Source organism: Callithrix jacchus, chromosome 12 (genome assembly GCF_049354715.1).
Source record: "Callithrix jacchus isolate 240 chromosome 12, calJac240_pri, whole genome shotgun sequence".
Classification (NCBI taxonomy): Eukaryota; Metazoa; Chordata; class Mammalia; order Primates; family Cebidae; genus Callithrix; species Callithrix jacchus.
In genome coordinates, this window is record NC_133513.1 from 3,025,416 (window position 1) to 3,037,472 (window position 12,057).

Genomic DNA, 12,057 nt, shown 5'->3' on the forward strand with positions numbered 1-12,057 from the left:
CAGACAGTGGTGGGAGCCCTGTGCCCTCGTCCCCACAGGCCGGGCCCAGGCTAGGACATCCCTGTGCGCCCCCTGCTTAGGCCCCGAGCACAGACACAGGTGGGAACACCAACCTGGACTTTAATTCATATCCACCATCACAGTCAGTGGCTCGAAGCCCCAGCCCCCGCCCACGGCCCTGCCCACGCCCTCCTGCAGGGACCGGGCAGCGTCTTCTGTGGGCAGCCTGGGCCTGTGGATGTGGATGTGTGAGGCACCTCCTCTAGGCCTAGTCCTCAGTCCAGCTCCCAGGGCCTGGAGGAGGGGATGGGCGGCACGGCCTAGGAGGTGGGGCTCAAGTTGGTTGGGGGCTTAGAGCCTGCCCCTCAGCCCAAGTGGGCATCCTGCTGCACCCAGCAGCCCTGTTTTTCCTGCTCCTGACCCCTGTGAACCTAGCCACCCCGAGGCAGCGCCGTCCACAGAACCCAGGGTACCCTGGGGAGCAGAGTGGGACCGGTCCTGAGGTTCCCCAGTGCAGCAGCCACAGGAGGCTGGAGGGCAGGGCCACTGCCAGGGGCAGGTACCCCAGGGGGGCCCACAGGCTGCCTGTAGATGGAACAGGGAGGGCATCATCAGTGTCACCAGACGCTACCCCAGAGCCAACCCCTGGAGCCAGACAGGCCTGAGCAGCTTCTGGGGAGGGTGGGGTCAGCCAGTGAGAATCCTGCCTGCAGTTGGTCTTCTGGGAACCAACAAAGATCTCCGAGCTTCCCCACCCCCACTTTCTGCTGCTCAGTGTTTTCGGGAGGTAGCTGCGCCTCTAAGTAACATGGTGGGCAATGAAGGGTGACGCTGGGGTCCACCAGCATCACCCCAGGAGGCAATGGACAAAGCAGGTGCAAGGTGTGTGGGTGTGGCTGCGAGGCAGGGAATGGGGTCTGAGAGGGCCCTGGGCAGAGGGGGGCCAAGCAGGAGGAGTGCGGGGCCCATACCTGAGGTGGAGGCCTGGGCAGCGTTCCCAGGCAGGCCCGAGGTGTGGGCCGGATGGGGTGCCTGGGGGGTGGTGCTGGGGGGCCCGCTGGTGGCGTGGGCTGAGCCGCTGGGGCTGGCGGGGTCAGTGTCCAGACCCAGCTGGCCTAGGGCAGAGCTACTGAGGCTGCGGAGCCAGGACCTGACGGTGGGGTGGCTGCGTGCCTTCTGCAGGTCCCCCACATTGGGACCCAGCAGCGCAATCACGGTGCCGACATCCAGGCTCTGTGGGGAGGGGCAGGGTCGGAGAGTCCATGGGGCACCTTAGGGCCAGGGGAAGACCCACAGCCCCCAGATTGGGCAGATGGTGGGAGTGAGGCCCAGAAAAGGCCTGGAGCGGGACTGTGGGGGTGTGCCGGCCGTGACCCGTGACCTAGGGCTGTTCCGCCTGGGCCAGCCCTGACCCCCACCCCCATGGGGCAGCCTGGCCCCACCTGCAGCACATGGGGGTTCAGGCTGGCGAAGGTGTCGATGTCCATGGAGATGTTGGCCTGGGCCAGCTGCCGCAGCTCCTCCGCCGGTGCACCGCCTACGGGACAGGGGTGAGCGGGGGCGGGGCTTCTGGGGGGGTGCCCACCCACGGCCAGGGCTCACCGAGGTAAGGGCGCATGAGGCCGTAGTAGGCTGTTGGGGTCCTGCTGCTGCCGAAGGCCTCCTGGGCCTTGGCATAGAGCACATCCTTCCGGCTCTGGGGGCAGGAGGAGACATCCAGGGCCCCGGCCAGCCTGTGGGAGGCGGGAGGCTGAAGAGTGGGCCACCAGCCCCCACCCTTCCAACGGCTGAGCATGGCCCTCCCTTCCCAAACCACAGCTTTCCTCTCCCCTTCTGTCCTAGGGTGAACAGGGTTCCCCCGAATTCACATCCACCCAGAACCTTGCTGGGGAATGAAGTCTTTACAGGTGGGGTAAGATGAGGTCAGACTGGATTACCTGGGCTGGAAACACATGCCTGGGGTCCTCATAAGAACAGGGAGATCTGAGGGCCAGGTGCAGGGCTCTCACCTGGAATCCCAGCACTTTGGGAGGCTGAGACGGGTGAATCACCTGAGGTCAGAAGTTCGAGACCAGCCCGGCCAACATGGTGAAACCCAGTCTCTACTAAAAATACAAAAATTAGCTGGATGTGGTGGCACACGCCTGTAATCCCAACTACTTGGGAGGCTGAGGCAGAAGAATCACTTGAACCCGGGGGAAGAGATGGAGGTTGCAGTGAGCTGAGATCATGCCACCAAACTCCAGCCTGGAGACTCCATCTCAAAAACGAAAACTAAAAGAAAAAGGGAAATCTGAGGGCCAGGTGTGGTGGCTCAGAGTTCGAGGCCAGCCTGGGCAACACAGTGAGACCCCGTCTCTTAAAAAAAAAAAAGAGTAAGAAGGCTGGGCGCGGTGGCTCACACCTGTAATCCCAGCACTTTGGGAGGCTGAGGAGGACCACTTGTGGTCGGGAGTTCAAGACCAGCCTGGCCAGCATGGTGAACCCTGTCTCTACTAAAAATATAAAAATTAGCTGCACATGGTGGCTACTCCTCCCAGCTACTTGGGAGGCTGAGGTGGGAGGATTCCTTGAACCCAGGGGGCAGAGGTTGCAGTGAGGTGAGATTGTGCCACCGTACTGCAGCCTGGGTGACACAGTGAGACTCTTACCTCAAAAAAAAAAAAAAAAAATGAAGTCACCCAGTTTGTGTACGTTGCTTGAAGCTAGAGTCCAGCCCAGGCACCCCTGATGGCCTGGCTGGACCGCTGTCCCTGGCCTCAGTTTCCCCTCATGGTCCTCCTGGGTCTGAGGTGGTGGGGGGTGGGGTCTGGCTCACCGGAGCTCCTGGGGACGGATGGTCTGGATCTGCTGAGGACTCATCCAGCACAGGCGGGCACCCCCGACGGCCAGCAGCAAGGCGCTGGAGACTGTGCCATTGTGATCCAGAAACGTCTGTAGCACGGCCTGGGGGCAGGGGCAGGGCCAGTGGGGCAGACTGGGGCTCGGGCCGCCCACCTGCCCACCCACCTGCCCCCGTGCCCTCACCTCCGTCTGGTTCTCCAGGGCCACGTCTGGGGCCAGCAGAGCCACGACCGTGTCGCTGGAGGTGATATTCCACTGGCCAATCTCGGGGCCTGAGTAGAGGTAGACCAGCGAGGTGATGAGCCGTAGCTGGTCCTCCGGGAGGCCTCCAGGGTAGATCTGGGCAGCGGGGCAGGGCCGGGCAGGGTCAGCAGAGGCGCCACGCCTGCGGCCTCCCCGTCCCTGCAGCCCGGCCGTGCACCTGTGTGAGCTTGGCCTTGACCACGCGCTGGCACTCGGCGGGGAGCGGGTGATGCAGCAGGGGGTCCAGGTTGGCTGTGAGGACGCGGCTGTCCAGGCAGGACTCGAGCTGCGCACAGTCATAGTGCACCAGGAAGAGGTCGTCCCGCAGGGTGGCGGCCGTGATGTTGCCTCGGACGCAGGCTCTCCCTGGGGGTGCGTGGGACCCTGGCCGGTCACCGGGGCCTGGGCCAACCGCCACGGCCAGTTCGGGGCCCGTCATTTTGGTTTTTTTCGAGACGGAGTCTTGCTCTGTCGCCCAGGCTGGAGTGCAGTGGTGTGATCTCGGCTCACTGCAACCTCCATCTCCTGAGTTCAAGCGATTCTCCTGCCTCAGCCTCCCAAGCAGCTGGGAATACAGGCGCCCGCCACCACACCCGGCTAATTTTTGTATTTTTGATAGAGATGAGGTTTTGTCGCGTTGGCCAGGCTGGTCTTGGACTCCTGACCACAGGTCATTCAGTGATTCACCCACCTCAGCCTCCCAAAGTGTGCTGGGATTACAGGAGTGAGCCACCACACGCTGCCTTTTTTTTGAGAGTCTCACTCTGTTGCCCAGGCTGGAGTCCAGTGGGGCAATCTCGGCTGACTGCAATCTCCGCCTCCGGGGTTCAAGCGATTCTCCCACCTCAGCCTCCCAACCAGCTGGGAATACAGGCGCCCGCCACCATGCCCGGCTAATTTTTGTATTTTTAGTAGAGATACGGTTTCGCCATGTTGGCCAGGCTGGTCTTGAACTCCAGACCTCAAGTGATTCGCCTGCCTTGGCCTCCCAGAGCGCTAGGATTACAGGTGTGAGCCACCGAGGCTGGTCCAGGGTCCCTCTTTGACGCCTTCCTCCACTTCTGACCTTGCCTCTCCCTGACTTCTAACCAAGAACTTGGCCCAAAGCACTTCTCTCCGAGGGAGGAGCCGGACTGGGGAGAAGCAGCACCCCAGGCCACGGGGCCATACTGACCTGTGCGGAGCCTGCCCCCGGAGGACAACGGTTTGGCCTTGGACTCCAGGAAGCTGGAGACGAAGCGCCTGGCCTCGTGCTGGCTGAGCCTCCCTGTCCGGCATGCAGCCACCACACTGTGGAAGAAGCCCAGGCCCACGGCCTGGCAGGGCAGGTGTGGGCTGAGGTGGGTGAGGTGGGTGGCCTGGGCCCTGGTGCCACTGCCCGCTTGCGCCCACCCCAAGGACCCTTCCTACCTCCTGCACCTGTGCCCACAGGTGGGAGCTGATGTAAGTAGCCAGGGGGCCCAGGGCCTGCAGCTCCTCCACTGTCCAGGAGCCAGGGGGCCTGTTGCACAGAAAGGGGCGCTGTGTTGGGTCCAGGGTGAGGCCCCAGCCCCCAGGAGCCCCTCGTTCTCCATGGACACCCAGCATGCAGGAGGAGCACCCGGTAGGTGCTTTACCACCCAGCGCCCTGACTGGCACCCATAGGAAGTTCACAGGGCCTGCTGGGACACTCCCACCACAGCCGGGTGGCAGCACCCCAAGCCTCTGCCCTGTGACCCCACCCACCCAAGCTGGGTTCTCCCACCAGCCAGCAGGGAGTTGAGGGCAGTGCGCTGGTCGGCCGTCAGCTGGGGGCAGCGCTGCAGGTTCTCCAGCACACGGGGGTCTGCGGTGGTGATGCTGGATGCGTCCATGTCACACACCAGGACCCCGAGCAGCTGCAGGTCAGAGGCTCTGAGCCGAGGGAGGGGCCCCCCCTGCGGGGCCAGCAGGTCAGCACCCAGCGGGATGCCACCTCCAATGCACCCGGCCCACCCTGCCCAGGTGCCACCAAGCAGGCCACCCCTGCCTCTTATGAGCCCCAGCCCACCCCACCCAGCACCCACTAGGCAGGCCATGGCCGCCCCTCACGTGCCTCGGCCCATCCTACCCAGCACCCACCAAGCAGGCCACAGCTGCGCCCCCCATGTGCATTGGCCCACCCCACCCAGGCACCCACCAGGCAGGCCTCGGCCACTCCCACACATCCCAGCCCACCCCGCCCAGCACCCACCAGGCAGGCCAGGGCTACACGCCACAGGGTGACCCTCTGGTCAGGCAGGTGGTCCAGCAGCTCCACGTCCCCCTGGGCGGCGCGGTGGATGAAGGCCCTGCAGTCGGCTGCTCGCACCTGGCTCAGGCTGCAAGTGGGTGGGAGGCTGTCAGGCCGTCCTGGGGGACAGGGCTGGACCTCCCAGCAGCCCTGAGGTGACCAGGGGCGTTGGGGCCCCGGCAGGGGGCAGGCACTCACTTGTAGAAGAGCAACAGGCTGGGCGGGTGGAGCCTGAAGTCGTCCTGGAGGCCGCAGCGTGATGCCAAGTTGGCCAGGCAGCTGAGCTGTGCGGGAGGGCGCCGGTCACTCCCTCGTTCACTCTGGACTCACCATGGCGGCCGGTGGGCGCCCTTCCCTCTGCCCAGGCCCTCAGGACCCAGTCCCGCATGTCGGGGTCTCGCCACGGCCACCCGTGCTCGCCCCTCTGCCTGGAGAGGTACCCGCACAGCAGAGCAGGCCTCTGAACGGCTGCACCCAGCTTCAAAGCCGCCTCCCCGATGCCAGCCCCCTCCCCAGCCCCCTCACTGACAGGGCATTAAAGCACGCCTCCGGATGCTGGGGGTGTAGACCCTCACCTGTCCCCACCAAGGAGGCCCCACGGTGCCCAGGCTGGGGGCCTCCTCCAGCACATCCCCTAGGCAGCTTCCCAAGTGGACCCTGGGTGGTGCCCCTGGGCTCTGCCCGACAGCCTCCTCCTGGCACCGGGGCTCTGCCAGGCCTGGCCTCTGCCTCCCATCCTCCCGAGACTGCTCACCCTCTCAGCCTGTGCAGGACACTGCCCGCCTCACAGCCACCCCCGCCTAGGTTTGTCTAGCCTGGCTTGGAGGTCGTTTCAAGGGTTTTTGGCCCATTCCTCAGAGGGCCCTTTCCCTGATTGTATGTCAGCCAGGCACCTGGGACTTCAGTGCCCCGATTTCTGTGCAGTCCCTGAGGAGCAGCCCACCCAGCGCAGGGCTCAAGGACCCTCCTGCAGCTGTGCCTCAAAGGAGGCCAGGGAATGGAGCAGCCTCCTGCAGGGTAAGGTCCTCCTGCTGAGAGGGATGGGGAGAAAAACCCTGACTCACAAATGCAGAAAAAACGGTCAGCATATTTGACGATCAAAAGGAAGGCAAAAAGCAGGAGAGGTGGGGCGGCCCAGGCCTGTAATACCAGCACTTTGGGGGGCTGAGGGGGGGCGGCCCAGGCCTGTAATACCAGCACTTTGGGGGGCCGAGGCAGGGGTCACTTGAGCTCAGGAGTTTGGGACCAGCCTGGCCAACACAGTGAGACCCCTGTGTCTACAGGCCAGGTGCTGCGGCTCACGTCTGTAACCCCAGCAGTTTGGGAGGCCAAGGCAGGCGGATCACTCGAGGTCTGTTGGAGAGTGGCCTGGTGAATGTGGTGAAACCTCATCTCTACTGAAAATACAAAAATAGTAACTGGGCGTGCTGGCACTCTTGTAATCCCACTACCTGGGAGGCTGAGGCAGGAGAGTAGCTTGAACTTGGAAGGCAGAGGTTGCAGTGAGCCGGGATCGCACCCCTGCACCCCAGCCTGGGCAACAGAGCGAGATCTTGTCTCAGTAGTAATAATAAAATTGAAAATGTTTTTAAAAAGAGAAAGGTCAGGCACAGTGGCTCACACCTGTAATCCCAGCACTTTGGGAGGCCAAGTCGGGCGGGTCACATGAGGCCAGGAGTTCAAGACCAGCCTGACCAACATGGTGAAAACCCGTCTCTACTAAAAATACAAAAATTAGCCGGGCCTGGTGGCACACGCCTGTAGTCCCAGCTACCTGGGAGGCCGAGGCAGGAGAATCGCTTGAACCCGGGAGGTGGAGGTTGCGGTGAGCCGAGATGGTGCCACTGCACTCCAGCCTGGGTGACAGAGCGAGACTCTGTCCCAAAAATAAATAAGAGAGGAAAAAAAGACTCCTGCTGGCCATCCCGCCACCCCTCCGTCCTTCAGGCTGTGGCCTCCGGTCTGAATTGGAAGCATTCCGATCTGCTGACTCCGTGTTTTACAAGAGGCTTTATTACTTTAACCGGTTACAAGTGAATCTGAGTCCACCTGTGGCTTATAAGCCCCCAGTTCGAGGTCTCCTGCCTTTTCCGGGGCACGGATTGAAGTCTGCCTGCCCCACGCTCTCCACCTCTGCTTGTAACTCCTGCCTCCCCAGTGCCTGCAAAACCGACCTGCAACCTGACTGACTGGGGTGCACTCGGACCCTGGAGACTGTGTTTCCTCAGCCAGGGCCCCTCACCTTGCTCAGGATAAACCTCTTTATTTTTGAGACGGAGTTTCCCTCTTGTTACCCAGGCTGGAGTGCAATGGCGCAGTCTCGGCTCACCGCAACCTCCGCCTCCTGGGTTCAGGCAATTCTCCTGCCTCAGCCTCCTGAGTAGCTGGGATTACAGGCACGCGCCACCATGCACAGCTAATTTTTTGTATTTTTAGTAGAGACGGGGTTTCACCTCATTGACCACGATGGTCTCGATCTCTTGACCTTGTGATCCACCCACCTCGGCCTCCCAAAGTGCTGGGATTACAGGCGTGAGCCACTCCAGGTGGTTTTGAACTTGGCAGGGTGGCTTCCACACATTCCTCCTGCTCCGGGGGCCGCACACCCTGTCCTGGCTGTGGTCACCCTGGGGCCTGCCCCAGCTGTTGATTACCCCTTTCTGACCTCTGACACCTGAGCCAATGTCCCCTTCCCTATCCAGGCCGGTCCCTCAGAGCCTCAGCCACCCACCTGCCTTCCTTCCTGCTCACCTGCCAGGCCTGGAGGGGCACCTGCAATGAGGCCAGCCTCCGGATCAGGGCTGAGAGCTGGTCCCGGGGCAGCTGGCTGGCCGGCTGGCACCAGAAGCCTTGCAGCTGGGAGCGGTTGGCACTGGGCAGAGAGGAGGAGATGGTGGCAGGGAGGGTCCGGGAAGGGTGGAGGCAGCTGAGGGGGGCTGCCCAGCGGAAGGGCTCAGGGCACACCCAGCCTGCAGGATCGAGGTCAGACTCCGCCACCCCCAGCACGGAGGGAGGGAGAGCGGGACGTGGCGCCCCCAATGCAGGTAGGATCTGCTTCATTCATTCATTCATTCTTCAGAGCACCCTGTGGGGCCAGGCTCTGCGAAGCATGCAGAGCCCTGCCCAGACCTGGGGTGGCACTTCCTCTCGAGGCCGGGTCCCAGCCAGCTGGGAGCTCAGGAAGCTCCTCCAGCATCCCACAGGCTGCCTGCTGAGGCACCTGAGGTTTGACACCTGCCGGGAGGCCCGGGGAAGCCATGTCCTCAGCCTTCCTTGTGGTGTGACTCTAATCCAGTCTGAACGCAGGGGGCCTTGTGCCACTCGGGACCCCCGCCCTGCCTCGCAGCCCCCCTGGTTAGTCAGCTGACCAGCCTGCACTGTCACCAACTCTGTGGGACGGGGAGGAGGGCCAAGCCCATCCAGGCAGTGCGGGAAACACAGAGTGTCCTCTGGGGTGGGCGGACGCGGCTGGGCCTGAGGGTTGAGGCCTTGGAGGTTGCTAGGGGACCCACGCCTGCCTGTGTAGGTCTGAAGCTGGACACTGGACACTGGGTCCTTGGAGGCTGTGGCTCCTGTCCGAGTGACAGCCAGTATATCCTGGGGCCTACTGTGTGCCCTGGCGCTGTCTGAGTCCCAGCTGCCTCGGGACTCAGGAGGGTGGAGCCTAACCCACCTTCCAATGCCCTGGCCAGCCCTGACCGCCGACCGCCCCGCTCCTGGGAGCCTGCTCCCTCACGGCCGCAGGCAGGCCGTGGTGGTTCCTTCGGGGGGTTCCTGTCCACGGGTGGCTGGGCCGTGAGCCCCAAGGCCTGTAGCCTCGGGGTGGAGCAGGAGGTGCTGGTGGCCACCCCCAGAGCCCTCCCGGCCCCTCCTCGGACCTCTCCCCTGGCTGCGCTGAGAAGCCGACCCTGACCGCAAGAGGATCGCACTCACCTGGCCCCAGGTCGGCCCTGCTGGCATCCGTCCCTCCTGGGCAAAGACCCTTGGCCTGGGGCCCAGAACAGTGGGTGGCGAGGGACAGGAGGAGGGTGAGGGTTGAGCTCCGAAGGAAACCTGCAATAAGGCTGGCCGTGAGGGTCCCGGCGGGAGCAGGAGCTGGGGTACCCGGGTCCTGGGGTGGACCTGTGACCCACACTGTCGGGGCCTTCTTGAGGCCAGAGAACATGGAGGAACTTCTGGAGGCTCACAGCACCGGCCACCTGTGCACAGCCTGGGCCTGAGTCCAGGGTGTGTGGTGGGACGAGCATGGGCGTGATGTGTTGATGTGTGAACGTGTGTGTGTGTGTGTGTTGCACTCGTGTGAGAGGCAGGCGCACTGTGGGAGCTCCTTCTCCCTCCACCAGATGCCTCTGGCTCTGTGTCCTCACAGTGCAGCCCCGAGACCCCCATGGCAGAGGAGCTGTGGGGGCAGAAGCCACCTTCAAGGCCCTTGGCTGCTCAGCTGTGCAGTGGGGTCACGGCACGGCCTCCCAGAAGGAACTGGGGGCCCAGCCTGTGTCCCTGCTTCGGAAACCCAGCCCAGGAAGGACCCCCTTATCTTGCTGGCCCTGAGGGGGCAGACCACGTGGCAGAGTCTCTTCTCCAGCATCTGAGGGCTCTGTGGAGCCGGTGTCACCACAGTCCGTACAGATCTGCCCGCGGCCTCCTGGGCTGCTGGGCGCAGCCCACCCTCTCAGGGAGGGTGAGGCACTGGGTGACCCTGGGTGTGGGGTCAGGGTCCCTCTCCACCCTGGCCTCAGACTCAGCCCTGCCTGCGCTGGTCTGTCTCCACTCACCCCCAAGTTTCTCCGGAAGCCACATCCAGCTGCCTGGGCCAGGAGTGGCCCCTTCTTGCCAAGCTTGCCTGCCCTGCCTCATTCCCCACCAGGACCCCCAGTCCTGCTGCGGGCGAGCTGGGCTTATTGTGCCCCAGCAGCCCCACCCCCGGGCGGCTGCTGCTGCTGGGCAGGGCCCACTGTCCTTCCTCAGCTTGGCACAGACGCCGACTCGGGAGGGTGGGGTGGCCAGGGCCCTGGACTCTCCCATGTCTGCGGGATGGTTTTGCCACACGGGCCTGGTACTCAGGAGGCCCCCCTTCCACATGGGGGTCTCGTCTCACCCACTCCGGGGCCCACGTCTGTTTGGCGGTGAGCACTGGTCATCCTGGCTGAGCGTCCTGGGGCAGGTAGGCGCTGGGTCACGGGCAGTGGGTCCAGGACTAGCTGGAGAGGCAAGACGCAGGCTGGCCCCACTGCCCCTCCCATCCCCTGGGGTGCAGAGATGGCGGCAGTGGGGGGGGGGGAACGGTGCAGTCCAGGCTCCCAGGGGTGGCTGGGCCAGAGCTGTGGCTCTCCCACCTTCGAGGGGAAAGGATCCCATAAACAGCAAAAGGCAGTGGCAGGGAGTAAAGCCGGGGAAGCCCTGGGGTCTTTCTTATCATGGGTCGGGGCTCAGGGGACCCACGGGCTGCGGCGTCTCCAATGAGCAGATCTCCCGAAAACAGCGGGTCTCCCAGGCAGCCTGGTGCAGCCCGGCTTCGTCCCCACACCCAGCGGCCCTGGCAGCTCCCTGTCTCTCTCTGGGCCCTAGGTGTCCGGGTCTGTCGCTGACATCTGGCCCCCAGTGACAGCCAGGGTCACTCAGCCCCACTGGAAATGAAAGATGCAAGACCAGGGGCCCAGGAGGAGTCGGTGGGCCACTGCCTTCTCCTGGGCACAGCCTCATGGCTTTTGGGCACTTCTGGGCCTCCTGACTGTGGCCCAAGAGGGAGACAGGGAGGCTGCCCCATGCAGAGGCAGATACAGGGGTTCAGGCCCAGCCATGTGTCTGGACTGCCCTTTGGGTAGGCTGGTGGTGCTCACCTGGGCAGAAACCCTGGCTGCGGCGGGGGAGGTGCTGCCGGGGCGGTGTCGCGGCTGCCTCTGGCAGGGAGTTGCAGACTAGGTGCTCCAGGTGCAATCCCAGCCCGCCAAGTGCGTCAGCCGCTGCCGCTGGGCGCCTGGGTGCAGACGATGTGCAGGGCGGGGGTGCCGGCGTCCCCGCTCACATCCATGCCTGACCTGCAGAGGTGTGAGACTGCCCTGCCCCGCCCAGCCTCACTCCCACGGCGACATCCACCAGGCTGTCCCGTGGGGTAGACCCAGGCTGTGCCAGGCGATGCACTTCAGCCTCTGGGGCCTCAGGCACAGTGGGCACCTGCTTCCTTCCCTGAGTGGAGGCTGAGCTCACAGCTGGCAGCTGCCCAGCTCACACCCCTCCCTACCCACTGGGGCCCTACCCACTGGGGCCCCTGCCTACCCACTGGCGGCGTCTGCACCCCAGGGATTGTATTGTGTACCTGCATCTGAGTCCGCCATGTTTGCTGGTGCTCATGTGTGCACAGGGGCACATGCATTGGCATCTCGGCCCTCCTGGTCTAGGTGCCCGGAGCACGGACATGGATGCAGGGATGTCAGGCACACAGTGACGGCTGTTGCCATTCCATGGGTGCTCCCACGTGTGCACTGTAGGGCACAGACACGGACACGCGTGTCCCTGTGCAGAGATGTCAGGCACACAGTGACAGCTGCAGCCATTCCACGGGTGCTCCTACGTGTGTGCTGTAGGGCTCCACTAGGCAGGCCATGGTGGGAGGAGACAGGAGGGACTTCCCAGCCTGCCTGTACGGCGCCTCCCGCCACCGGGACAGGGTGCTGGCTGCTCCCCGCTGAGCCCCAGCCTGGCCCACCTATCCCAGTTCT

The 12,057-nt window shown here is 63.9% G+C and overlaps 1 protein-coding gene across 2 annotated transcripts; it reads right to left on the minus strand.

The window, feature by feature from the left end:
- Nucleotides 1–103: 103 nt before the first annotated feature.
- Nucleotides 104–10,598, minus strand: LOC118146152 (mesothelin-like protein). Of its 2 annotated transcripts, XM_078344194.1 has the most exons (16): nucleotides 10,437–10,598; nucleotides 9,268–9,391; nucleotides 8,090–8,210; nucleotides 5,537–5,622; nucleotides 5,300–5,426; nucleotides 4,813–5,003; nucleotides 4,498–4,588; nucleotides 4,262–4,403; nucleotides 3,266–3,453; nucleotides 3,028–3,183; nucleotides 2,819–2,946; nucleotides 1,603–1,733; nucleotides 1,443–1,537; nucleotides 972–1,233; nucleotides 502–585; nucleotides 227–464 (listed from the first exon to the last, which is right to left on the minus strand). In XM_078344194.1, exons 1-16 carry the CDS (start codon nucleotides 10,579–10,581, stop codon nucleotides 352–354), a joined length of 2,184 nt encoding a protein of 727 aa, XP_078200320.1. In that variant the 5' UTR covers nucleotides 10,582–10,598; the 3' UTR covers nucleotides 227–351. The 2 variants fall into 2 exon arrangements, with proteins under 2 accessions (XP_078200319.1, XP_078200320.1); XM_078344193.1 differs by lacking the exons at nucleotides 9,268–9,391; nucleotides 10,437–10,598 and having other exon boundaries at nucleotides 104–585; nucleotides 2,819–3,183; nucleotides 8,090–8,503.
- Between the last annotated feature and the right edge of the window lie 1,459 nt (nucleotides 10,599–12,057).